Below are 24806 nucleotides of genomic sequence, written 5' to 3' on the forward strand. Positions count from 1 at the left end.
GCTGAAAGAAGCATTCTATTCCCTTCCCCAAAAGCCTATATAGTGAATTTCTACTCGTCCTTTCAAATGCAACTCCTCCCTCACCATTGTGGTGGGTTTTACCGAAAGAAATGCCAAGAGATTAACTTTCTCCACTTACCCGCTGTATAGTTTCACTACAGGTACATTACACCATACTACAACAATTTACACACATCTTACCCTCTCAGCTGACTTAGAGCCTTTTAAAGATCAGCCGGACCTGTATCATTTTTGGTGATGAGGACAATAAATATTTGCTGAGTATTCATGCCTGTCTTCCCCATTAGTCCGTGAGCTTTCTAAGGTAGGGGTTGTGATTCCTTCATTCCGGTAACTTCAGAGCTTGGCCTGGTGTCTGGCTCAGGGTAAGCACCAAGTAAGATGCTTAGAATTAGCACCCAAAAGTGGGCCGTGCAGCTTGGGGAATTAGGGATTACCGGGCAAAAGGTGGGGGTAGAAAACAGGTGGATGGGTTGGATTAGTGCCTCTCAAACTTTAATGTGCATATGAATCACCTTGGGATCTCGTTAAAATGCAGATTCCTATTTAGAAGATCTGGGGAGGGGCCGGAGATGGCAAATGTCTAACAAGCTCCCAGGTGATGTTGAGACCGCTAGTCCGCGGACCACACTTTGAGAACGGCCGTACAGGAAAGACCTCTTCGTAACCAGAAGGCAGCGCGACCCGGGAAGCGCGCTGCCGCCTGGGACTTGCAGTCCCTCCAAGCCATCCAAAGCGGCCGCTTCGTCCAGCACGAGTGAGGACACCCGCGCTGGAGGGGAGGGCTCAGGCACAGGGGAACGGGCTGCCGGTCAAGATGCGAGGAGGGGGGGGGCGATACCTGTTTGGGCTCGGCGGGCGCGGGCGGCGGCGGGGGCACCGCCGGCACGGGTCCGGCCGGCATGACTGCGACGCTCAGGGCTGCCAGCCCGCCTCCGTGTGGATGAACAGTACTGCGTCAAGAAGGCCTCCCGGCACAGACCGGACGGCAAATTCGTAAGATGGCGGCGGCTAAGCGGGTCTTCTCGGAGAAGGCGAGGCTGACGCACTTCCGGGCCCGCCCCCAAACTTCCTGCCCCTCCCTCGCCGCCACGGCCGGGCGCCACGCCGTTGCCATGGCAGCAGTCCCGGCGCCTAGCTGGGGATTCCCGGAGCCGCAGGCGCGCAGGCGGCAGTTTCAAGAGCGGGCTGGACACTGGAGGCTGAGGCCGCGACGCCGGAGACAGGTGAGACATTCTTCATCACCCCGCCGAACGCCCACCGGGACCCAGGGGCCCTGGCCCAGTCCTTTATTCCCCAAAACAGTTCTCCGCTCCCTTAGACCCGGACCCCAGTTCCCTCCCATTGGCCTCTCACTTTGGAGAGTCTCCCCGCTTCTCCGCAGGCACAGCTCCTCACAGCCCCACCTCCCTTAACCTTCTCATTCGCTTTAGGCCCGTCCCCTCCAGCCACCCCCACCCTTTCAAGTCCCATCACCTTTAATTCCCGCCGGTGCCTTTCCCCGGGGACCTGTCTTTCCTAGGTCCCACCCCCTTCCTTCCATAGTCCCGCCCTTCAGTCCCACTGGACTGTCTCTCAGGCTTTGTTAGGCTCCCCTTCTCTCAACTACTGGCGTGTCCCTGCAGACCTTGTCCCTCGGTTCCTAGAGGCGCACTCAAATCCCGCCCCCTTGGCTTCCTTTCCTGAGGTCCCCTCATCCCGGTCCCCTCTCCCCTCCCTCCTAGCTCCTGAGTGTTGGGAGGCGATTCTGAGACAGCACCTGGGCTTCAGTTTCCTCGTCTATGGATAGGAAGAGATGCTCTCCTACTCCTGCTCCTACTCCTGCACACACACACTCTGCTGGTTTATGTCTTCGATGTTGCTGTTGATGTAGAACAATAACTGTGGATAGGATTTATTGAGCATTTACCATGAGCTGATCTTGTGGCAAACACTCCATGCATTATGCCATTTATTCCATATAGCGGTCTGTTTACAGATGAGAATGGTGAGGTTCAGAGTTGACAGAGTGGGAAACCCAGGCCAGTCTTACTCCTGGTTATCTAGAATAGTTGGATATTCCTTTGTCTCCATATGGTCCCTTTACTGTCCCCAGGGATCCAGGCATTTAGCATTCCCCAGGTCAGAGCCTGAATTTTTTTTTAATAGATTTTTATTTATTTCTCTCCCCTCCAGTTGTCTGCTCTCTGTGTCCATTCACTGTGTGTTCTGTGATCACTTCTATCCTTATCAGTGGCACCGGGAATCTTTGTTTCTTTTTGTTGCATAATCTTGTTGTGTCAGCTCTCCGTGTGTGGTGTGGTGCCATTCTTGGGCAGGCTGCGCTTTATTTTGCTCTGGGTGGCTCTCCTTACGGGGCGCACTCCTTGCGCATGGGGCTCCCCTATGCGGGGGACACCCCTGCGTGGCACGGCACTCCTTGTGCGCATTAGCACTGCTCATGGGCCAGCTCCACACCGGTCAAGGAGGTCCGGGATTTGAACCTCGGACCTCCCATGTGGTAGGCGGAAGCCCTATCCATTGGGCCAAGTCCACTTCCCTCAGAGCCTGATTAACTGCCAGTTAGATGGTTTTCAGGTTTCCAAAGTGTGTTCAAGATGGTGATCTTGAATCTCAGTGTGCACACTGACCAGGAGGTAGGCATAATCTTTACCAGTGGGGTAGGCTCAGAGAGGGGAGGGCTCCTACCCTTCTCTGGAGGCAAAAGCTAACCTTGAGCTTGAGGAGAGACAGAATCAGCTGCTCTACCAATCCAATGGCAGTGTTGGCTCCATTAGCCATCATCCCCTGTGTGATTACATTCTTGGTGCAGGGTTGACAGCTTCCAGCTGAGGGTTCCACTAAGGCCAGGAGTTATAGAGAAAGCCCATGTCAGATGCTTCTTCACTTGACACACACCTAAGTGGTTCTCAAACCAGGTTTATTTTTGCATAGCCCCATATTAGGAAGAAACCACAAAAGGTAACCGTGGGTATTTTTCAATGCTATATTTTCCCTTTGTGTTTTCTTGATGCTTTGCATTTGCTGCTGCTTTTCAGAACTGAACTCTTAACAGGAGTTGGTATCTCAGATGGCCCCAGAAGGCAGCGGGAGTTATTTGAAGGTGAACAGGTCCCTGTTTGACAGTGTCTTCCACAAGTGAGCTCCATGAATTCCAGCTGCTTTGTGCCTGAATACGCCTCCACCCAGGTTGGGCCTTCTAGCTTGCTTCATTTACCGCTCTCCCTACCCCCACATTCTGAGGAAGAAACCCAGAATGTTCCAGTCTTGTTTTATTTTTTCCTGTTCACTCCTCATGCTTCACTCCTTGGGGATATAAAATCTCGTGGGCAGCAGTAGCTCACAAGAGACTGTCACCAAGTCAACACGTGTGTGGGGCGTGGGGCCATCTGGAGGAGACCATGTAAGTACGTGCTGCAGGGGGGACACGCATGACCTTCCCCTCCTTGGTGGTGGAGCTCACAGAGCTTGCAGCCTCAAGACTTACCACAGCAGAGACCCTCAGAAGGAGGCGGTGGTTCCTTGAGGCCAGAGCTCCATATACCTGCTCCACCCCTAGTTCCTGACCTAGAGCCGTGCATGTTGTAGGTACCCAGCCATTGCTTGCCGAATGAACACACATGTCTGGCCTATACCTGCATTGTCCAGTACGTTTGCCATGGACCCACATGGCTGTTGGGCATTTGAAATGGTGGCTGATTGAATTGAGATGTGCTGTCAGCGAGATTTAATACAAAAAAAGGATGTAAATTATCTCCTTAATAATTTTTTTTGGCTTACGTTGAAATGACATATTTTTAGTTATTGGGGTAACTAGAATATACTATCGCGATTAACTTACCTGCTTGCTTTTACATTTTTTAATGTGGCTAGTAGAAAACCGAAAATCCTACCTATAGCTCACATTCTATTTCTTTTGGACAGTGCTGCTCTAGAAGCAGCACGGCCTGAGGACAGAGCAAAGATATTGGACTCAGAATGCCAGCTCCTTGAGTGACTTTGGGCTAGCCCCTAACTTCCTGGATCCTCAGTTTCCTCATCTGTCTAAAGGGAGCCCTCTTCGGCTTGTAAAGATTCCAGGGTCCTTCAGTCAGAGCCAGCACTGCTGAAGCGCACGCCCTCTGTGCTCAGGCTCAAGGCTAGGATCCCTGCTGGCCCTCCCCTCTCTCCATTCCTCTACCTGGCACACCCTCCCCTTTCTCCTTTCCACAGAGCCCCTTCCAGGCCCCAGGAAGCCCTCCCTGACTGCCCTGTCACTCACTGTCCATTCCCAGCAGTGAACAGCTGCTTCGGTCCAGACCCTGCAGCGGAGACAGGAAGCCAGCATCTAGGTGAGCCTCTGGACCTGAGCCACAGAGCCCACAGGCCAGCCCAAGGGCTGGACACACTCAGACACTCCAGCTCCAGCCCTGCAGCAGGCCCCTGTGCAGAGGTGAGGGCAGGCCCCATGCTATGGGAAGTAGAGAGGCCAGCTCAGCCCTTGGAAACCACCCCAGGAGCCTCTGAGCTGCTCAGCAGCCATGGGCCTAGCTGACCCTCAGGCACATCAGTCCAGGCAGCCAGATCATGCCTCAGTGAATTCAGAAGAAATGGTTGATGTGCTTGCAGGGGAGATAGACTGACAACCACAAATAATTATTTAGATGATAATTTTTTTTTAAAGATTTTACTTTATTTATTTATTCCCTCTCCTTGCCTTCATTGTTTGCACTTGCTGTCTGCTCTCTGTGTTCATTCTCTCTGTGCGCTCTGTGTCTACTCATCTTCTCTTTAGGAGGTACCAGGAACTGAACCTGGGACCTCCCATTGGGAGAGAAGCGCTCAGTCGCTTGAGCCATCTTAGCTCCCTGCTTTGTTGTGTCTCTCGTTCCTCTTTGCATCTCCTTGTTGTGTCGTCTTGTTGCATCAGCTTGCCACACCTACCTGTTTTCGCCAACTCGCTGTCTTGCTCATCTTCTCCACGAGGTACTGAGAACCAAACCCAGGACTTCCCATGCGGTAGGCGGATGCTCAGTCACTTGAGCCACTTCCGTTTCCTCAAATAATGATTTAGCCTCATTGGTGGTATGTGCTGGGAAGGAAAAGAGGCTGCTCTGAGAATGTATATAACAGGGGAACTGACCTGGCCATGGGACTGGGAGAGCTTGCCTGAGGAGGAAAGACCTGGGCTGAAACTTGAGGGGTGCTTCCAGAGACTAAGCATGAGGATGGAGCACATCCTTGGTGGTGAGATGCCGAGGTGGGAACAGACCGCATGGGCCTGGGAGCTCGTGGGAAGCATTCCAGGCTTTAGTGCCATAGAAAACCACTAAAGAGCCGTATGCCAGGGGGCGATGGGCCCGAGACGATGGAGCTGCCAGTGTAGGGCATGGCGCGTGGTGGGGAGGGGAGGTTGGTCAGAACCAGGATTCGGGTCTTAGGACCAGGGCTGGGGGCCATTTGACCTAGAAGCGACCTGGCTGATTGTGTTGCTCTTGTTTTTATAATTATGTTACCATATATACACCATAAAGTGTGCCATTTTTACCAGTTTTAAGTGTACTGTAAATTCATCCACAGTGTCATGCTACCATCATTACCATCCACGACCAAAAATTTTTCATCACCCCAGACAGAAACTGTCTGTATTCCCGAAGCCGTCACTCCTCTAGGCCCTGGTAACCTCTCGTCTCCTCTCTCTCCAGATTGGGGCCTCAGGCTCGCTCCCCCAGCAGCAGCCACTCAGCTCTGGCTGACAGGGCCCCTCTGCCCGCCCGGGGGCCGTGAGGATGGCTCACCTGCTGGGCAGCCAGGCCTGCATGGACAGCCTGCGCCAGGACCTCACCGACCTGCAGGGCGCCATCGTCGACGTGTTCTCTCGCGCCGGGCCCGTGCACTCACCCTCCTGGAAGTTCCCCGACCGCGTGGCCTGCGACCTGGACATGGTATCCCTGCTGGAGCACTACGACCACGTGCCGGGCGACCCTGAGTTCACACAGCTGTCCCACACTGTGCTGCTCGAACTGGTCATCGACAGGTGAGGGCCGCCGCTGAACCCGGGTGCCTGGGGCACCTCTTTGCACGAGCAGCCACCTAGGGCGCCCCCTCAAGAGGTGGCAATAGTGTCCCAAATCCTGGCCCTGCTGGGAAGAGGCCAGTGGACCCTCCTGCAGCCCCTCCAGTCTGTCTCCGTTATTGTCACAGTTAACACACTTCCTGTACTCATAAAACTTAATGTAAGTCATGGCCATCCAGGGAGCCAAGACTTGGGAAGGACCCCAGTGACCTGCCTGGGGACAGAGCAGCCAGATTTCCTACCAGGAGGCCCTTGCTGGGAAAGCCCAGACCATACTTCCCTTCTGCCATGACTTTGCATATGTCATGCTCTCTGCTAGGAAAGCCCTCACTGCCCCCTCCTTGCCCCAGTCAAATCCCGCTCTTCCTTCAAGGTCCAGTGAAGCTGTCACCAACTGGCCTCCCCAACCTGGCCCCTCTCCCCACCTCTGGCTGAGTTTACTGGCATCTCTTCTGGGAACCCATGGGTTCACAGACCTCCCAGCAAAGGCGTGCTTGGGCCAAGACCAGCCTGGGAGCCCTGGAGGACAGGGCCCATGGCCAAGGAGGTTCTCAAGTCCAGAGTCCAGCCCATGGTGTAGCAATGAGAGCCACTCTGCTCAGTTCACATCAGGGTGGAATGAAGGCTAAGGAGGGAAGGCACACATCTGAGCAGAAAGATTGTGCTGTCAGGGCCCCGCTCTGTCTTCTTTCCTGGTGTCCTCTTGTTCTCCAGTGCTGCTGGGCTCTGTTGTCCCCATTCACAGATGAGGAACTGTGGCCCAGAGAGAAGCAGGGCCTGGGAGGCAGGGGTGGGGCATGCTCTCCCACCCTCTCTGCCCAAGGCCCCAGGGGTTTGGGAAGGTCCCCCTGCACCTGCAACAAGATCAGGCCACTTACCCCCTGGTCTGCCTCATAAACACAACACCTCTTCCTCTATAGTGGTTAAGTTCCCGTGCACATGGCACTTTTATCTTTCCAATAGCCTCTTTCCTTAAAATTAACCCTGGTCCCTAGTTTGGAACTCCAAGATTAGGATAGAGACCTATCTCTCTTCACATGACCTGTCCATTGTCACAGAAGCAGCTGCCCTGTAGAAGCGGCCCTGGGTTACAGCCTGGAGGCTGCCCTGTCCTCCTCACCCTGTAACTGTGGCCGATTCCCCCTATCGAGGTCTCAGCTCTGCCATCTGTAAGGTGAGGTCCCTGGGGCATGTGGCAAATGGCAGCCATTCACCCAGCACTTTCCAAGCTGTATTAGTCAGCCAAAGGGGTGCTGATACAAAGTGTCAGAAATCTGCTGGCTTTTATTAAGGGTATTCATTTGGGGTAAAACCTTATAGTCACAAAGCCCTAGAGAGTCTAACTCAAGTTACTTCTTTACCAAATTCTTTTGCCACGTTGAAGCAAGATGGCGGGTGACATCTATGAGTGTTCAGCCTTCCTCTTCCTCTTAAAGCACTGTGGGTCCCGCTTCTGGTCTCAGCTGTAGGCTGGAACGAGGCTAGTCTCTCTTCCCAGGGCTCGTTTCTTTCTGGGCTCAGCTGCTCTGTTCACTTCACAAGGTCAACTGTAAACTATCAGGTTCATCTCTCTTCTTGAGGCTGCAGGAACCTCTGTGTATCATCTCTGTGTATCTACTTCTGTGTGAGAGTCTGCCTTATCAGCCCACTAAGGGGGTAGGAATTCAACCCTATACCCCCTAATGATGTGGTTGAATTAAAACCCTAATCTTAATTTAATCAAAGCCATCTCTGCTGAATCTAATACAATCAAAGGAGATCACACCCAGAGGAACAGACCAGTTTACAAACATAATCAATATCTCCTTTTTGGAATTCATAAATAATATCAAACTGCCACATGAACACTAAGGGCCCAACAAAATCAAGAGCAGGCTCAGCCTTCTGGGGCTCCGTAGAAATCCCCAGCCCATTGGGGGAAAAGCCAAATAGAAATGCTGCCACCCAGGAGGCCCAGAGGAGGCCCCTGAACTGAGCCTGGGGGCCAGGGAAGAAAAGACCCCCCAGGCTGGGCTTGCCCCTGGCCCGGCAGAGCACGTTCCGAGACCACCCCAGTCCCTGATGCCCGGGCCAGTTCCTCAAGCTGGAGGCCTCCCAGGTCTGTGCCAGGAGGGCACCCTGGCACTGGCCCTGGCCCCAGCCCTCCCTGGCCTCTCGGCCTGCAGGCTTCTGCTGCTGCTCCAGAGCTGTGCGAGCTACCTGGAGAACCTTGACTCAGAGCAGATGATACCCCCCGCCCAGGCCACGGGGCCCTGCATGTCCGTGGGGCTCACTGTGCGCCGCTTCTGGAACAGCCTGCTGAAGCTGGGTGTGCTCTACCAGCAAGCCGCCCCTCAGGTGGGTTGGCCCTCTCCCCAGTCCCGCCCGGGCAGCCTACTGTGCTCAATTCTCCTGCCCCAGCCCCAGCTTCCCAGCACCCTAGGTGTGCACCCACAACCTTCACTGGCCCAAAGGGTGCAATGTGGACTCCAGAGCCTCACAAGACCCACCCTGGGGCAGGCCCTGGGGTCATGTCTGGGCTCTCTGGCTCCGCCATGCCATTTATGCTGCAGGACTTTGTTGAAATTCCTACCCACCCTGAACCTCAGTTTGCTCCTCTGTGTAATGGGTGTGGCCACAACTCCCTACCTCTTAGCATGCTGTTGGGTAATAGGGCTAATCTAAAACCCCATTTGTTATGGGTAATCCCATAATCCTCACAGTCACCGGCTGGGGAAGAACCATTTTGCCACAATGAGGAAGGACATTAAAGCCGAGGGGGTGCTATGGTGACAGAGAGCAGGCAAGCCCATGGCAGGGGAGCCCAGTGACCAACAGCTGTAGCCATGAGCATTACCCTCCCAATACCATGGGGACGATTGCATCGAGCCTGGGCGGGGCTGGCAGCAAGGAGCAGGCCCTGCTGGGTAAGTCGAGGCTGCAGGAAGGAGGAAAAGGTTCTCTCATTCACGTTGGTATCAGATAATGTCTGAGGATAAGTGGAACATCCCCAGGGAACTGGGAACCGGTCACCTCCCAGGTCCATCTGTCACATCTGCCTTCTCTTATCTTTTCCTGACCACAGAAAAGGGCGAACCAAGGAGAAACCCTCACCTCCAAGCCCACTGCCAAGGGCGAGCCAGCCAGGAGCCCTGAGTTTGTGCCTGCCAAGTTTATCAAGCCCCTCTCCCCAGTGCCAGGCTTGCCCCAGACCTGCCAGGAGCCAGACACTGTCCCCATCCGAGGTCCCCCCCCGAGTCCAGCCAGGACTGCCGAGAGCACCAGGAGCACCCACTCCCAGACGGTGGAGACGGCCCTGGTGCCCTGTGACGCATGCGCCAGCGTCCAGGGCAGCCTGCGGGAGGTGGGCAAGGTGGTCATCAGCCTGTGTCAGGCCCAGAACTTGCCCTCATCACTCGGCCCATTCCAGCAGCTGGTCCAGGACAGCATGGGGCTCAAGCCGCTGCCGGCCGCCACCGTGGGCCACTGGGCAGCCGAGCAGAGCAAAGACCTGCTGCGCTTCAGTAAACATGTGGGGGCCCTCACCCAGCTCATTGGGCCTCTCCGGGCCCAGCTGGAGGAGGCTGAGGGGCAGAAGGATGGCCTGAGGAAGCAGGTGGGCGACCTGGAGCAGGCCCTGCAGCAGGAGCAGGGGGGGCGGCGGCGGCAGGCGGAGGAGGCTGAGCAGCGCCTGGCTGAGCGGCAGCGTGACAAGGAACAACTGCTCGCAGGTCTGTACCCCAGAGGCTGGACCCCAAGTGCCCCAGGACCTTGCCACAGTCTTTAGGGTGGGCTCTTCCAGAAGCTGACCCCAAGACAGGGCTTTGAGTGCAAGTAGTATGTGCAGGAGGACCAGGGAACTGGAGCATGGGGAGGAGAGACAGGGAAGGGAAGGCAGCAAAGAAGGATGCATTCGTCAGGCCGGTTACATTAGGGGCATCCAGAGCCTAATCCCGTTGGGGAACCCTGGGAGACCGAGTGGAGCACGGGCCTCATCCCATCAGAGGGGTGAGGGAGCTGGGTATTTATCCACCCGCTCCTGTCAGTCACTGAGGGTCACTCCTGAGGGAGGTTCATTCACCTGGCACTTCCAGCCGAGCAGAGCGGCCTCTGTGACTTAGGCAAAGAGACACAGCTACTGGCACTGGGAGTCGGCCAGCACCCACTGGTGTTGTAAGGCTGAGGGAATCGGGTGAGTCGCTGCCTCTCTCTGCGCCACACCCCCTTTCTCCACGGAGGACACCGAGCCTCAGACGGGTAGAGGCATGACAGCCAGTGGGACAGGACAGGGCCTGGGGTTCCAGAACTTCTCCCGCAGCCCCGGGCGTCCCCTCCACACCGCGGCGGCTGCCTCGTCTGCAGGGTGCGCTGGGCACGGAGGCAGCCTGCGCAGGTCCCAGGGAGCCTCTGAAGGGCCTCTTTCTTGGCCGTCACAGAAACCAGTGGCCTCAAGAGGAAGGTGGCCGCCCTGGAGGAGGAGCTGAAGCAGCAGCAGGAGTCCACACAGGCTGCAGGTAAGGAGCCCCACTGTGTGTCCCCATGCCGACTCTGGGGCTGGTGGCCCTGTTGGACCCGCAATCCTATCTCTGTTCGCTGGGCTTCCAGGGCAAAGATGAAGGGACCCACAAAGGAGCACCCCCCCCTCACTCTCGGGTGCCACCTCCTGCCACGAGAGCGCCTTGTATTTTCTAAACCCTCCCCAGGCAGGGCTCAGAGCCCCCTTAACGTGGGTGAGGACGCTGAGGCCCAGAGATGGGATGTGAGACCCTCAAGTCCTGTCCCACGTCGGGGGCAGTGCAGGGAGTCCCCTGGTTCCCAGGGCTCTCTGCCCCACCCCTCCCGTGCACACCCGCCCCCGCAGAGGCAAAGGCCAAGCAGCGGCAGGAGGAGGCAGAGCGCGGGGCGGTGGCGGAGAAGCAGGTGCGGCAGCTGGAGGAGCAGGTGCAGCTGCTGGCTGGGCGGCTGGACGGGGCCAGCCAGCAGATCCGCTGGGCCAGCACCGAGCTGGACAAGGAGAAGGCCCGCGTGGACAGCATGGTCCGCCACCAGGAGGTGAGGCCAGGGGCCCTGCCAGCTCCCTGGGCCCCTGCAGCTTGGGGTGCCGGGAGAGAGGGCACCGCTGGCTGGAGGAGGGAGGGATTCCATCTGTGGAGGGCACCCACTCCCTAGCGTGTACCTGAAGTTTGGCTTGACTTGCCTTTACAGAGGGTCTGCCCCGAGCTGGGCACCGAGGCCTTGCTCTGGAGGGGCTCCCCACCTGGCAAGGAGGAGCAGCTGTGCCACCAACAGCTCTCCTGCCAGATGGTTGAAAGGGGCAGGGAAGGGGCTGCAGGAGCCAGGGAGGGATGGTCATGTCAGCTTGTGGGAATCCAGAAAGGCTTCTGGGAGGAGGTGGCCTTCGTGCTAGCCGCCAAAGGCTGGTGGCCGAGCTGTGAGCCAGGGGAGGTATGTGGGGCAGAGTTCAATCAGGATCTCGGGCCAAGGGCACAGCTGTGATCTGAATGAGGGGCCCTCACTGGAGCTCTGTCCAGAGAAGAGGGGCAGGTCTGGGGGTCATCCTGGCTGGGTGTGGGGAGCCAGGACCCCAGGCAGGTGTCCCTGGGGCCAGCCATGGGCCCGGAATAGAAAGCCTTTTGACCCAAGAGCAGGTGCTTTTCTCGTGTCCCACACCCCTTCGTGGCCACGAGGCACGGGGCGCTGGCCTCTGCAACCCTGTCTTTCTTAATCCCTGCCACAACAGTGCGAGCAGATACTGTTATCACCCCCATTTTAAGGATAAGGCAGCTGAGGCTTGGTCAGGTTAAGGAAGTTGCCTGAGGCCGCATGGCTAGCAAGAGGTGGAGCAGGACTCAGAGCAGACCAGCCTTGGATCTTCTTGCTTTGTTCCCAGTGGGCGTTGGGAAACTGGGCTGAAAGGACAGTGGAAATCTGAGGAGGAGAAGGAAAGCGTATCTCCCAGACTTCCTTTCCCAGTAGGGACTGGGTGTGACTGGAAGGAAGTGGGGAGTGAGGTGGACAGTCAGCCAACTGCTTTCCAAGAGGCCTGGAGGCCTGGCCTTGACGGTGCCAGCCCCCATCTGTCCCTTCCCCTCCACATGTGCCCCCAGCCTCAGCGGCAGGCAGATGCGGCCAGGGAAGGGCCTGGAGGGCCCGAGAGGCTGCGGCCTTAGTCCCACAGGGCTGGGCCTGGCCCGCCCCACTCAGTCCCTGCAGGTCAAACAGCGAGGCCTGCTGCAGCAGCTCGACAGCCTGGACCAGGAGCGCGAGGAGCTGCGGGGCCGCCTGGATGAGGCCGAGGCCCAGCGGGCCCAGGCGGAGGAGCAGCTGCAGGGCCTGCAGAGCGAGAGGGAGCAGGGCCTGTGCCAGCTCCGGGCCCAGCAGGTGGGGGCGAGCACGGGCCGGAGTGGGCAGAGGGTGCGGGGCTGAGCCTCCAGCCCGGCCTGAGCCTCCCTCCACCCCAGGAGCTGCTGCAGAGCCTGCAGCGGGAGAAGCAAGGCCTGGAACAGGCGACGACGGACCTGCAGCTGACCATCTCCGAGTTGGAACGGGAGCTCCTGGAGCTGCGGGAGCGCGAGCGGCTGCTCGTGGCCTTCCCGGACCTGCACAGGCCCAGCAAGGCCCAGATGCAAAGTAGGGGCCCGGGGTTGGTACAGAGGGCTCCCTGGGTAGGGAAGGGGCCTGCCACTCCCCAGCCTCTGGCGAAGGCTGGAGGAAGGGTTCTGCAGAGTGGCCCCCTGGCCAGGGGAGGTGGGGCTGACTCTACAGAGCTCCCCAGGACATGCAGGTGCTCCACATGCCAGCTCCTCTGTGTTGATGGGAACGGGAGCCCAGAGAGGCTAGGTAGCTACCCAAAGTCACACAGCACAGCTCAACTGCAGGTCCGCTGCCTCAGTAGCCCCTGCTGTTACCCTCTCACCTGCCAGTCCTCACTGAACTTCCCCGTGTCCCCTTCCTGGTGTCCCCCCAAACCATACTGTGGGACCAGCTCCAGGGGCCTACACGACACAGGGATGCTGTGCCAGGCACCCTGGGTCTCATCCCTTCAACCCCCTAAAGCTGCACCCTCGGGTCAGATGGGGCCAAGTCCATTTGCAGCGCCATCAGGAAGATGGCTGCAACTCCCTGGCTCTGCTACTCCTGCTGCCAGGCCCTCTGCCGCCCTCTTAGCTGCCCTGCCAGGCGGGCGGTGGCCCCTTTCACAAGACAGAAACCGAGATCCGAGCGGGTGGCAACTTGCCCAGGCTCAAGGGGCCATGAGCTGCAAGGATGCATCCGTCACAAGTCGAAGCAGCCGGGGAGAAAGCATCCTTACTGAATTCCTGTGGCTCCTACCCCAGAGCTGGCTGTGTGCCCTCGGACAACTCACTTTGTGCTCCCCTGCCCCCCGGCAAACCAGAAGGCATTGGAAGAGCTTCCTTCCCTTGCTCATCTGCTTACGTCTTCAACGAGCTCTAGGTCCCAGCTTAAATCGCAGGATGCTGTGGTCACCTTCCCAGGGGGCGGAGGGCAAGGCCTCAAGAGCAGGCATGTCAGATGGGCCCCCCAGCTCCCCTGCTCTCTGAGGCCCTGCCCCTCTGCGGGCAAGAGGCAGCCCTGGCAGGGTGGGTCCCAGACACCGTGTCCCTGCAGGCTCCGGCAACGTCACGGATGACATGGAGAGGCAGGTGCAGGCCAACGACATCCGCATCCGCGTCCTGCAGGAGGAGAACGGGCGGCTTCGGGCCATGCTGGGCAAAATCCACGAGGTGGCCGAGCAGGGGGGGCTCAAGGTGGGCAGCCTGGCCTCCCCCCCTCAGAGGCGGGCCCTTGGGGACCTGGAGGAGGACCTCAGTCCCGGTCCTGGAAACGCGTCGGGAGCCCGCCTCACGGCCGGTGGCTTTAAACCAGGTTTTATGAAACCCATCACGCCTCCTGCATTTCAAAGAGGCGTGCAGATGTTACGGCTCTAGCGCCTTCTAGCTCCAAAAGACCTGCACACCTTTATTCCAAGTGTAGTCAGGACCCTCATCAGAAAGCGAACCTTCCTACTGACTTCCTGCCCAAGGGTTTGCAGCTGAGGAACGGGCCCCAGAAGGCTTCCCATGCCCCTGTCCCTCAGTGGAGGAGCCCGGGTACAGGCTCTAGCTCTCTCCGCCCTTCCTGGTATGACACCTTCTCTGTAAAGAAGGGACGGGCTCCGCGGCCTTTCTGAGCCTGGCTTTCTTTGCAGCTGATCCCCCAGGACCAGCTCTGGATCCCTCCCACCAGGGGAAGCCAAGGCACAGCACGCCCAGCCCAGGCCCAGAAAGTATCCCCGAGGTGAGCGAGACGTTCGCTGGAGGTGGGCAGGGGGTGGGAAGGCCCCTGGCTAAGAGGGAATCCATGTTCTGATCCTCCCTCAGGCCCCTGGGCAGGCGGCCCCTGCCAGGCAGCAGGACGGGCAGCGCGGGCAGGAGCCTGCCAGGCCAGCTGCGAGCCTCCCCGCCTCAGCAGCCCTGCAGCCGGCCCTCCCTGGAGGACGTGACCCACTCGGCCATCTGTGTCCAGAACCCCATCCGGGCCTTGGCAAGGCTGAGGAGGAGAATCTCCCCGGGCCGGGGCCAGGCCAGCTCTGCACACCAGCCCCAGGAGCGGCCCACATAGCCTGCAGCGGCAGTGGTGGGACTGAAGGGCAGGTGGCTGGCAACCCACCAAGTCTAATAAAGCTCCAGCCATCTGCCCGCCGTGATCTTGGCCTCACAACCCTGGATAAGCCAGGGAGAGCCTTTCTCCAGCCCCAGGCAGGACATGCAGTGCCCAGCCAGAGAGCCCTGGCATGCTATGGGCCCCAGAGCTCCTTGCCTCCCTCCAGACATTGGAGATGGGAGAGCACACAGACGGCAGGAAGCTTCTGGCACTTGGGCCAGGTGGAAGACAGTCTTTCTCTTCCCATAGCAAGGGCCCTGGGGTAAACATGGACTCAGCGACCCATCCCAACTAGGAGAGAGTCAGGTGAGGGGTAGAGAGCAGCACCGAGGTGTGCCCAGGGAGAACACTGAGGCTGGCACCTGGCCTTGGGCTCGCCCAGGCAGGCAGGGCAGCAATGCCTTCCCCAGCCCAGGTGTGGACTAGGGCCTCCTGCCCAGGCTCTGGAGTCATGAAAGGCCCAAGAAAGTCAGCCCGTCTCTCACAGAGGAATGCCTCACCTTTAAGAAATGATGAGCATCAAGAGAGTTCCTCTAAATCCAGGCAGTCAGATCCCCAGGAGGCCACTGGGTCTCATCTGACCAGAGAGGTGGCTCTCAGGATGCCACCAGGCACACCACGCCCACAGTGGTCGTTTTCCTCCTGAAGCCTCCAAGTCTGCCCCGAGTCACCTTGTCTGTGCAGGGCAGGCTTGGAGGCCTTGCCGAGTTCTTGGGATGGGCGTGCCCAGCTTCCTGTGAAATTTCTCTCGGTGAAATGCCCATCCAGTACAGCTCCTCAGCTTACAGAGAAGGGCCAAGGGAGGCTGTGTGGAGCTAAGCTGGCACAGCCGGGGGCTGCCCTGCTCCTGCTCCCGTGGGGCCCGGGGGGTTCCTGGGGAAGGCTGTGGTGCCCTGGTGCAGCCCCCCGCCCAGGGGAGGGCCAGGCCCCAGAGCAGCTCCCCGGGGCAGGAGGCTGTGCCCAAGTCTGAGTGAAGAACATCTCTTGGGCCTCCACCTGCTCAGCAGTGACGTGAGACACGGGCTTCTCAGGTACTTCCCCAGAAGTGATGAGACTGCCTGCCAGTGTGAGAGTGTTCTGCTCCATAACAAGTTCTTTAAGTCAGCACCGTTTCTCGCATGTCAAAACCCCATCATGCTTCCAGTCTCTGTTTCTCTCTTCTTCCGTCAGCCAGAGAAAACCCTGCTTGTGTCAAGGCTAGGCCTCCCTGGATACTTGCCCTGTCTTAGGATCAACTTTGCCACATAACACAACACAACCTAATCAGGGGCAAAACCGGTGATGTTCACAGTTCCAGGCATTTTGCTGGGTGTGAATCTGGGGGTGGGATGGGAGAATCTTGGGCCCACCTTAGACTAGAATTCTTCCCACCACAAGCAATAGAGCCCAAGACGACTTATCTTAAAAAAGCCATGCAAAGTTTACATCTTATGTTAAAATATATCCATGTTTATTTTAATATTAAACCTCCCCATCCCAAACAATCTCTAAAAAACCCAATGCCCGGGAAGATGCACCACGTTTATCCTGTGGCTTCAAGTATCCTCGTCAGTGACACATCACCCTGACCGAGAAGCACAGGACTGGATGGTCTCTAAGGCCTCTGGTCCCAGCCCGGCTGGGGGAGCCCAGCTGGGTGGGCAGAGCCCAAGGACCAAGAGCAGCAGGCAGTGGTGGGGTCTCTGGGCTTAACATCACAACCTTGACCTAGCTGTGTCCTGAAAGAGGCTCAGGCCAGGGTGTCCAAGACCAGATAGCTTGCCCCTCACCCCACCCTCCAATAAATAAAACACTGCAGCTGCAGCCTCTAGGGATGCTGTGAGAGGCCAGAGGGAGCGCCCGAGCCCTGGGCAAAGCACCATCTGACACCCTCCTTTCCCAGGCCCCTGACCGGGCCCAGAAGAAGCCTCTTTCCCTTGCCTGGCGGTCCCGGCCCTGCATCCTTAGCCTCAGGGCTTCCAACCTGACCTTCCCACGGTGGATGCAGAGGGCTGCCTGACCCTCAGCTGGGGAGATGCAGAGGGGTGCCTGACCCCCAGCAGGGGAGATGCAGAGGGGCGCCTGACCCCCAGCCAGGGAGGCCCTTCATCCTTCTTCCCGCTCCTGTCCATCCGGCTGTCCTGTTCCAGGAGCCCAGGCCAGGGGCCAGAGTGCAGCAGGAGGGTCCGTCCTCACCTGCAGAGGCTCCACAGGGCAGGGCTAGTCATCTGAGTAGCCAGAAGAAAAAAAGCAGGGAGAGGCGTCAGGCAGGGGCCAGGAAGAGTCAGCCAAGGCTGCCTGCCACGTCCCGGTGCTCACCCAGGACGTTGAATTTGCACAGCGGGCAGGTCTGCTGGAGCATCAGCCAGGGGTCCACACAGTCTCTGTGAAACTCGTGCTTACAGGGCAGCACCCGGAGCCACTGTGAGCAGAGGAAGGGCGCGTTCAGGCCAGAGGGGCAGGACTCCTGGCCCGCGCCCCTCAGCTGAGCTGAGCAACCCTAGCCCCTGCAGCCTGAGCTCCCCTGGCCCTGGTATGCCGTGGTGGCAGGGGGAGGGGCAGCACCAGGAAGAGAGCTGGCTCTGGGTGGTTCTGGTGGTCTCAGGAGTGGGGCAGGGGAAGGAGGGCCCCGGGCCACCCTGGCCGGTCTCTGCCCAGGGTGCCTACCTGCTTGTGGCAGAAGTGGTCCAGGCACACAGCGCAGGTCTCAGCGCTGGGCGCCGGGGGGCCCTGTGCTGCCCTGCCCAGGCGGCAGCGCCGGGTCTTGAGTGATGCCAGTCTCTGCACCACACGGCGCTTGAACAGGTCCACCTGTGGGGAGGGGGCACAGTCTTGCAGGACAGAGGGCTGGGGGGGGGTGCTGGGGCTCCCACAGGCGCCCACCTGGGCTCCCACCTGGGCTCCGGGCTCTCGCAGGCTCTGCCGTGACGCCTGCCGCTGGGCCTGGACCACCAGGCCTGTGCACAGGAGCATGGCCACCAGGAGGATGGCATTCCACAGCTGCTGCAGGGGCTTCTGGGAAGGGGAGCAGGGGTCAGGGCCTGCTGGGGTTATCCACCCTCTTCCCTCGGCGATGTTGAGCCCCAGGGGACCCAGCAGGCTAGGTGGCTAAGGGCTGCTGGTCTGATTGCTCCAGGCCTCCTCCGCGCCCATGTCCCTCAGGGACTGCCCCCAGCTGCCTTCTCTCCATGCTACACAGCTCCCAGCCCAAAGCCCAGGAGACCCACATCTTCCCCAGCCCAGGCACCTCCCCTGAGCAATAAACTCATGAAAGCCTCACAGACCCCAGCCCCGGACGCCACCCAACTCCCACCCCCATCCTGCATTTCTTCCTGCTCTGCTTTCTCAGGAACCCGTCCTGCCCCTTGCCCTCCCTCTTGGAGCCTGCTGGTCCCCATGCTTGATTGCTCCTTTCTCCCAGATCCCTCAGCCTCCTTGTCTCCATCCCAAGACCCCTCCCCTGCTCTTCTGGCCCCCTGCCCATTTCCCACCCAGTAGCCAGAGGCATCTCCATAGCAACTTCCCTGTGCCACACCCTTCCCTCCGTCCCTCCCACCAGCCCACAAGCCCCTGCTGAAGATCCCGCCACCTCCACCTCACTCCCCCACCCCACTGCACCCCTCCCCCCCCCAGTGTCCCGTGCTCCTTGTGTCCTTTCACCTCCACGCCTTCCTGCACAGTTCCCTGCCTTGGGAACTCACTCTTGACTACTGCCCTTGGACACCCCTTGTTCCTTGACTACCACAGGCTGGGCGAACGCTCCCCCTTGCTTTCTTACTCCTGTTTCCTTGCTGCCACCCCTCGGGGGTCTGTGAGCGCTCGTGGGCAGAAACCACATCCGCTGAGGTCACCACTGTGGCCCAGGTGCCCCAAGCAGCCTAGAGCCCCAGGTCTGTCTGTGGAATGAATGAGTTTGGAAAGGACTCACGGAGAGGAGACTTTAAAACCCAAGGGAGCTGGACCCCTGGGGCCTGACCCTGGTTTAGCTCCCTCCCACCTTGTGCAGTGTGGCTGTGAGGATTGGCCACTGAGCAGCTAGCTCAGGTAATGAGGTGGCAGAGTAAGCAGAGTCTCCTAAAGAGGTCTGTACATGCAGCTCTCACTAATAAACACGTTCCTTTCAAAGCTTGCTGCAGTTCTCAAACCTTTTGCCATGATGTTTTCCCCCAGCCAATGCTGCAAAGCAATGGGGGCAAAGGAGACTGACAAATTATTTGATTGTAAAAGAGGTCACCACTCTGGATGAGGCTGGGCACTGCCATTGACACAGGTCATGGCTCTTACTTGCAACAGAGGCACTTGAGGGCCATGATTTAGAGGTACCTGAGTCCTAGCTCCCTGCTCTGTCGCCTCCAGTCACAGTGGGGTAGTGGCACCCACTCCAGGAGGCACTCCCTCAGCCCCCAGGCTGAGCTTCATTCTGTCCCAAGTGCCCTGTGCCCACCCCCAGCCCAGCACCCATCCTTGCAGGACAGTAACTGGGTTCTATCCTCCCCAGACTGGGCCCCGTGGGTGCCGAGGCAGGCTGACACATGCCAGACGCGGAATGGCCATCACAGAGGAAGCACCCAGGGGCCAGCCCTGCTCTAGACCCCTGTTCTTTGGGACAGCCAGTGAATGGGGCTGAGGGTGTGGCTGGCCCAGAGCTCTGCTGCAGGCCGGAGACCCAGCCTCCCCAGGATCAGTGCACCATGCCTTGGGGTCCCCCAGCTAAGCAGAGAGGGTGGGGCCAGGGGACCGTCCATCAGAGGCTGGAGGAACAGTGACTGGGCCCTGGGGTCAGGGTCGAATGCTGGATGCCCATCAGGTCTGCTAGCTGCCACGCCTGTCCCAGCCACCATGCAGACACCTCACTTCTGTAGGGGTTCACCAAAGGCTCGTTAGCGTTGCCCTCTGCACATCCCTCCCTGCAGGCCTTCCTGTCTCCCTGCCTGCCCCTCGCCCCCTTGCTTAGCCTTTCTGCCAGCACCTCCTCCCAGCCTCTCATCTGAGGGTCCTTCGCCCACTGTGTGGGCTGCCCCCTAGGGAGGATATATAGCTGTGCACCCTTCTCTTCCAGAAAGCTCTTCCCTGCCCCCAGCCCCTGTGCTTGCTTCCTCAGAGCTTCCGCAGCTCGTGCTGCTCAAACAGGTACTCATGAGCACGTGCTGTCTGCACTGAGTCAGAGAGGTCTCCTCCAAGGACGAATTCCTTCTTCCCCACTTGTTCTGAGCTCTTTGAGCGCACAGACTGGGTCTCATCGGCCTTTTGTATCCTCCCCAGCCCTTTGTATTGAGCCCCAAGTGTCCTAGGATCTCAAAACCCATTTGGTGACTGCTGATTCATTCAAGTGCTTATAACAATAAAGATATTCCGAGGAGCAACAGCTGTCCACGTCCTTAGCACCCAGGGTGACCTCGGTGCTTTATGTACACTCTCCCCTGGCAGTCCTGTCCCTGTTCCATGGAGGAAAACGTGAGACCAGAGGCATCCAACACTCAGCCTACGATCACCCAGCTAAGGTTCTGAAAGCCAGGGTGTGACCCTTGAGGCCGCCTGACCTGAAGCTGCCTCATACTGCCCACATCCACTCACAGGAGACGCAGCATGCCTGCCCGGCAGAGTAGGGGCTCAATGTCGGTGGCCCGAACACCACTGAACCCCTTGGGTGCCGAGCCCTGGGAAATCCCAGGACAAAAAAAGGCACAGTCCTTGTCGTCAAGAGACAAAGTCACACACCCCAAAACTCATTCAGCATGGCTGCCCTACAGGTCCTACAAAGGAAAAGGAGAGAGGGCATGAAGAAGGCTTTCCAAAGAACTAAGGTGGGATGAGGTGGCAAGGCTCTGGCTAGACCAGGACACGTGGAGATGGAGCAGAAAGGGGATCCATGTGTATATCCAAGCATGGGCAATGCCCTGTGGCTGCAAATGGCACAGGGTGGCTGGGCTGTAGGGCAAAGAGGAGCAGTGGGAGGGAGAGAAGACTAGAAAAAGAGGATGAGTGGATCTGTTACGGATTGAATCAAGTCCTCCACAAAGACATGCTCTGTCCTGTGGACGTGAACCCACTCGTAAATAAGATTTTTGAAGATGGCGGTGAAGGTGAGACCAAATTGAATCAGGGTGGGCCTTCGTCCAGTAGGACTAGAATCCTTAGAAGCGGAGGAAACTGCAAGACACAGGAGGAGGCAGGCAGGGAGAGAAAGCCACGTGACGGAGGCAGAGATTGAGTTTTGGCTGGCTGGCCAGCCACTGCCGGAATGCTACGGACTTCAGAGAAAGCATGACCTGCCAAATCTTGGGTTTAGACTGCCAGCCTCCAAAAACTGTGAGATACTAAATTCCTGTCGTTTACGCCAACTAGTCCGTGGTACTCTGTTACAGCAGCCCTGGCAAACTAAGTCAGGGTCAGATCAGGACAGCCTGGAGAGGCAGGCAAAGTAGGCTGAACTTTATTCTGCAGGCAGGGGAGAGCCAAAGGCAGCTTCTGAGCGGGAGTAACAAATGGCAAGAGTAGCTACGTCTGAGTGTGGCATCCCATGGTGATCATGATACGCATCATTTGTAATAGCCTGCACATTTACTGACGCTAAGGTGGGCGCATCAGTCATCACCACCAAGTCGGGGAGAGACCACAGGAGTTGCAAGACAAGGCTATGAGTATAGCCCCAACTATCTCTTAGCCCCCTGATCCCTGACACCCACCTGCTCCTGGGAACGGCTGCCTCCCAGGCACACCAGGTCCTGCCAGCCACCATAGCCGTCCTTGGAGAGGCCGCAGGTGGTCCACAGTGTCAACTTCCACTCGATGTTGGCTGACAGGGACTCCCCGCTGGTGATCTCAGCTGTGGCCTGGGTCCTCCTGGGAGGGAGAGCCACAAAGAGGCCAGGTGCAAGGGCTCTTGGGAGGCGAAGGCCAGGCCCATTCACTCCCAGGGAAAGAACAGCCCAGAATATCCCCCACTTCTGTATTGGCCGCCAGGTATTTCCTTTCCTGGCCATTGGTTTTCCTAATTCTCACGCAAGCTCAGTGGATGGCCTCTCAGTCAAGTATCTGGCTTCCTCTTTGCCAAGGACAATCCCCTTGGCCCAATCCTCTTCTCGTTTAGGCTCTACCTAGCTCCTGCTTCCAGTCCCCTCTCCCATTTTTCCAGACTGGAAGACTTAACAGACTTAAGGCTAACAGGGAGACCCCTGAGCACACAGCAGAAACAGAGCACCCGAGCACTGAGGCTCCTAGTCTCTCTGGAGCCCAAGCCCCAACTCACTGCAGCAGTGCCTCCAACAGCTTGGTGACATTGGCAGAATAATGGAGCACGACCACCGGCCTGAGAAGAAGCTGGGATATGTCCAGCTGCGGGGGACGGGGAAGTCAGCAGGCCTTGGAGCCCTGGGCCCCAGCCTGCACCTCCTGCCCCCAGCCTGCTCCGGTTTACCTCTCGGACCACGTTGTGGTTCAGGATGAGCAGGAGAAGGGCAGAAGCTCCCAGGAAGAGGGCCCGGCGCATCTGCAGGAGGGCAGAGGGCAGAGACTAGCATACACCTGTCCTGCCTCCTGCAGCCAGAGTCACCCTTAGCTCCTGGCTCTGCAGTGAGTCAGTTTCCCCTGGACAGAAGCCAACAGAAAAACTCATCCACAGATGCTCTGTGGGACCCAATACAATGCTGCTCCTTCCCTGGTAAGAGCAGGGCTGTCACCTAGGGGCCCAGCAGGAACTGCCCCATCTGATGCCCTCAGGGCCTGGTCGAGTTTCCCGGTCTCTCTCTGGCCTCCTCCCACCTCCTTGCATCAACGCGATGCTGAATTGATTCTCTAAACTTCTCTGGTAGGTTCTCAGGGGCCCACCTGGTAGCCAGGATCTGGCAGATGTCCTCACACCCCTCCTTCCAGCCCCCCACCCCTTACACATCCCCTGCACCTGCTGGACCAGGGCCTTGGGATAGGCCTGAGCGCCGCCGCCCTGGTTCTCCTGGTGGAACTGAGCCTCCTGCTCCTTGCCCACATAAGTCACTGCAATCCAGCCTTGTCCAGGCACCTCCTGCTCTGCATCCACGATGTCCATCTGTGGGGTGAGGAGCCGTGGGCAGAGGGAGGCACGGGAAGAGGGAGCCGGTGTGACACACAGGGAACCCAGGGCCAGGGTTTGGGGACGAGTTTGGAGGGGAGGGCAGCCGGCCTGAGGTTTTGGAAGTCTGAACGCTGGGGGCCCGGTCATCCTGGGGAGGAGGCGCCGGGTGGTCAGGACAGATCAGGGTGAAGGCCAGCTCTGGGTGCGGGGCTCCGGCGGGGGTGGGAAGGGGGGTTTAGGCGGGGCGTCCGGAAGCGCGGTCGGGGCCCTGCTGGACCCCGGAGGCAGGGTGGCGCTCACCAGCAGCAGGCGGCCGCCCAGGGGGGGCGCGGGGCCGGCCTCGGGACCGATCCTGACGCCCTCCAGGACCAGCGCGTCCTGCCGCGGCAGCCGCACGTCCACCCGCACGGCGCGGGCCCCGCCCCGCCCCGCCCCGGCCGCGGGCTCGCCGCCGTCCGCCGCGGCCCCGGGCCCCGCCAGGCCCAGCCACAGCGGCAGCAGCGGCAGCAGCAGCAGCAGCGGCGGCGGAGGCGGCGGCGGCGGCGGCGGCGACCTCGGCGCGGGGCGAGACGCTGGGCCCATGGCCGGACCCGGGGCGCGGGCGAGCCGGGGGTCCGGGGCCCGGGGCGCGGGGGCAGCGCAGGGAGCGGGGCCGCGGCCGGACGGGGCGGGGCGCCGGGGGCGGGGCCACGGCCGGACGGGGCGGGGCGGGGCCGCGGGGGCTCCGCGCCCAGGCCGGGCCGCGCGCGCCCCCTGGCGGGTGCCGAGAAGCGCGGCGCCGGCGGCCGGGGCGGGGCTGCAAGGGGGTGGGGCCAGGCCTGGGAGGCGGAGGCGGGAAGTCCCAGGAAGGCGGTGCTGCTGGCCGTCCCGGTGGTCCGACCGCGGAAATGCGAGGAGAGGCCGAGGGAGAGAGCTGGAAAGGGCGACCTGGGGACGCGGAGGCGCGACCAGGACCCGAGGAGGACAGGAACGAGTTTCTGGTGGGAGGTCGGGGGCCTGGGGACTGACCGTGGTCTGGGCCAAGTCGGGCCCACTCTCCCCGGGGGGCCTCCCTTTGCCGGCCCGAGTAGGGCGTGGGTCCGGGATTCTCCACGGGGTCTTCCAGCCCCCAAACTCCGGGAGTCAGAGTTCCAGAGATGGGCGTGGGAAGCACATGGAGAGACTGAGGCAGGCATCCCGGAGGGGCGGGGAGCCGGGCTGGTGGCAGAGGCTGGACGGAGCAGGACGGACACGGCGTCTCAGCGGGGCAGTGCAGCGGGCAAGCCGCTGTCCTCGCTGTGACATGGGACTGCCCCTCTTCCAACAATCTCTAATGCCTACCAGAATGTGAGAGATCCGTACACTATCCTAAAATCTCAGCCTTTTCTCCAAGGGTTGGGGCCGCTGGGAGCTGGCTCAGTCTGAAACCTGAGACTTTAAAATTGCACTGTGATAGCAGGGCAAAGGCCAGATACGTCAAGACACTCGTTTTCTCAATATTTCATTATGAAAATTTTCAAATATACAGAAAGGTTGAAAGAAATTTTACAGCGAACATTGGTATAACCACCACCATGATTTGCCAAGGATCTCGTGAAGATGGAGGGAATGAGACAACTAATACTGGTCCAAATATAGACAAATAGGGCATGGAAACAGAAAGGTGAGAAACTGACTCGCCTAGGAACCTCGTGCTGTCAGAGGAAACATTGCAGGGCTGGGGTGGGGCGGTTTGATGGAGTAGTTGAAGAATCATGTTAGAAACACTGGTTAACCAAGATGAAATGAAATTAGACCCCTACTTCACACCATATATAAAAAATTAATTCCATCTGGATTAACAACCTAAACGTGTGAAATAAAACTAAAACATTTTTAGGAGGAAACAAAGGACAATGTCTTGATTACCTCAGGGTCTGGAGAGATTTCTTAAGACAGAAAAGCAGATTGTAAAGGAAAAGACTGAGAAATCCATCCTCCTAAAATGAAAAACTTCTGTTAATCAAGACATCATAAGAAAGCGGCATGGGGAAACGGACTTTGGCCCAGTGGTTAGGGCGTCCGTCTACCACATGGGAG

General features: G+C 58.8%; 3 protein-coding genes across 7 annotated transcripts in view; 1 reads left to right on the top strand and 2 right to left on the bottom strand.

Moving 5' to 3' along the window:
* The window catches only part of SF3A1 (splicing factor 3a subunit 1), a 19504-nt gene extending 18447 nt beyond the window's left edge, over positions 1-1057 (bottom strand). The window contains exon 1 of the mRNA XM_004481367.5: positions 863-1057. Within this exon, the coding sequence (XP_004481424.1) occupies positions 863-925 (63 nt within the window). The 5' untranslated portion in view covers positions 926-1057. The remainder of the gene's footprint in view (positions 1-862) is intronic.
* Positions 1054-14750, top strand: CCDC157 (coiled-coil domain containing 157). Of its 5 annotated transcripts, none has more exons than XM_058281645.2 (14): positions 1054-1247; positions 3060-3210; positions 3358-3424; positions 4234-4352; positions 5706-6037; positions 8242-8413; positions 9141-9786; positions 10492-10569; positions 10917-11107; positions 12260-12436; positions 12517-12685; positions 13685-13824; positions 14265-14353; positions 14437-14750. In XM_058281645.2, exons 5-14 carry the CDS (start codon positions 5790-5792, stop codon positions 14675-14677), a joined length of 2151 nt encoding a protein of 716 aa, XP_058137628.1. In that variant the 5' UTR covers positions 1054-1247; positions 3060-3210; positions 3358-3424; positions 4234-4352; positions 5706-5789; the 3' UTR covers positions 14678-14750. The 5 variants fall into 5 exon arrangements, with proteins under 5 accessions (XP_058137628.1, XP_058137630.1, XP_058137627.1 ...); XM_058281647.2 differs by having other exon boundaries at positions 4296-4352; XM_058281644.2 differs by having other exon boundaries at positions 3060-3428; positions 4296-4453.
* Positions 14751-16147: 1397 nt separating this feature from the next.
* RNF215 (ring finger protein 215) lies at positions 16148-23401 on the bottom strand. Its single transcript, XM_004481366.3, has 9 exons — positions 23049-23401; positions 22599-22742; positions 22116-22187; positions 21948-22033; positions 21385-21541; positions 17594-17713; positions 17366-17509; positions 17018-17120; positions 16148-16926 (listed from the first exon to the last, which is right to left on the bottom strand). Exons 1-9 carry the CDS (start codon positions 23328-23330, stop codon positions 16919-16921), a joined length of 1116 nt encoding a protein of 371 aa, XP_004481423.2. The 5' UTR covers positions 23331-23401; the 3' UTR covers positions 16148-16918.
* Between the last annotated feature and the right edge of the window lie 1405 nt (positions 23402-24806).

The sequence above is a fragment of the Dasypus novemcinctus genome, chromosome 19 (assembly GCF_030445035.2).
Source record: "Dasypus novemcinctus isolate mDasNov1 chromosome 19, mDasNov1.1.hap2, whole genome shotgun sequence".
Lineage (NCBI taxonomy): Eukaryota > Metazoa > Chordata > Mammalia > Cingulata > Dasypodidae > Dasypus > Dasypus novemcinctus.

Bases quoted from the DNA above. Each gene is read 5' to 3' on its own strand.
- CCDC157 (XM_058281644.2), top strand. From the start codon at position 5,790: ATGGCTCACCTGCTGGGCAGCCAGGCCTGCATGGACAGCCTGCGCCAG. The intron at 11,108-12,259 runs GTGAGGCCAGGG...CGCCCCACTCAG, and splicing joins GCATGGTCCGCCACCAGGAG to TCCCTGCAGGTCAAACAGCG. The intron at 12,686-13,684 runs GTAGGGGCCCGG...GTGTCCCTGCAG, and splicing joins CAGCAAGGCCCAGATGCAAA to GCTCCGGCAACGTCACGGAT.
- RNF215 (XM_004481366.3), bottom strand. From the start codon at position 23,330: ATGGGCCCAGCGTCTCGCCCCGCGCCGAGGTCGCCGCCGCCGCCGCCG. The intron at 22,743-23,048 runs GTGAGCGCCACC...CTCACCCCACAG, and splicing joins TGGGCGGCCGCCTGCTGCTG to ATGGACATCGTGGATGCAGA. The intron at 22,034-22,115 runs GTAAACCGGAGC...CGTCCCCCGCAG, and splicing joins ACCACAACGTGGTCCGAGAG to CTGGACATATCCCAGCTTCT.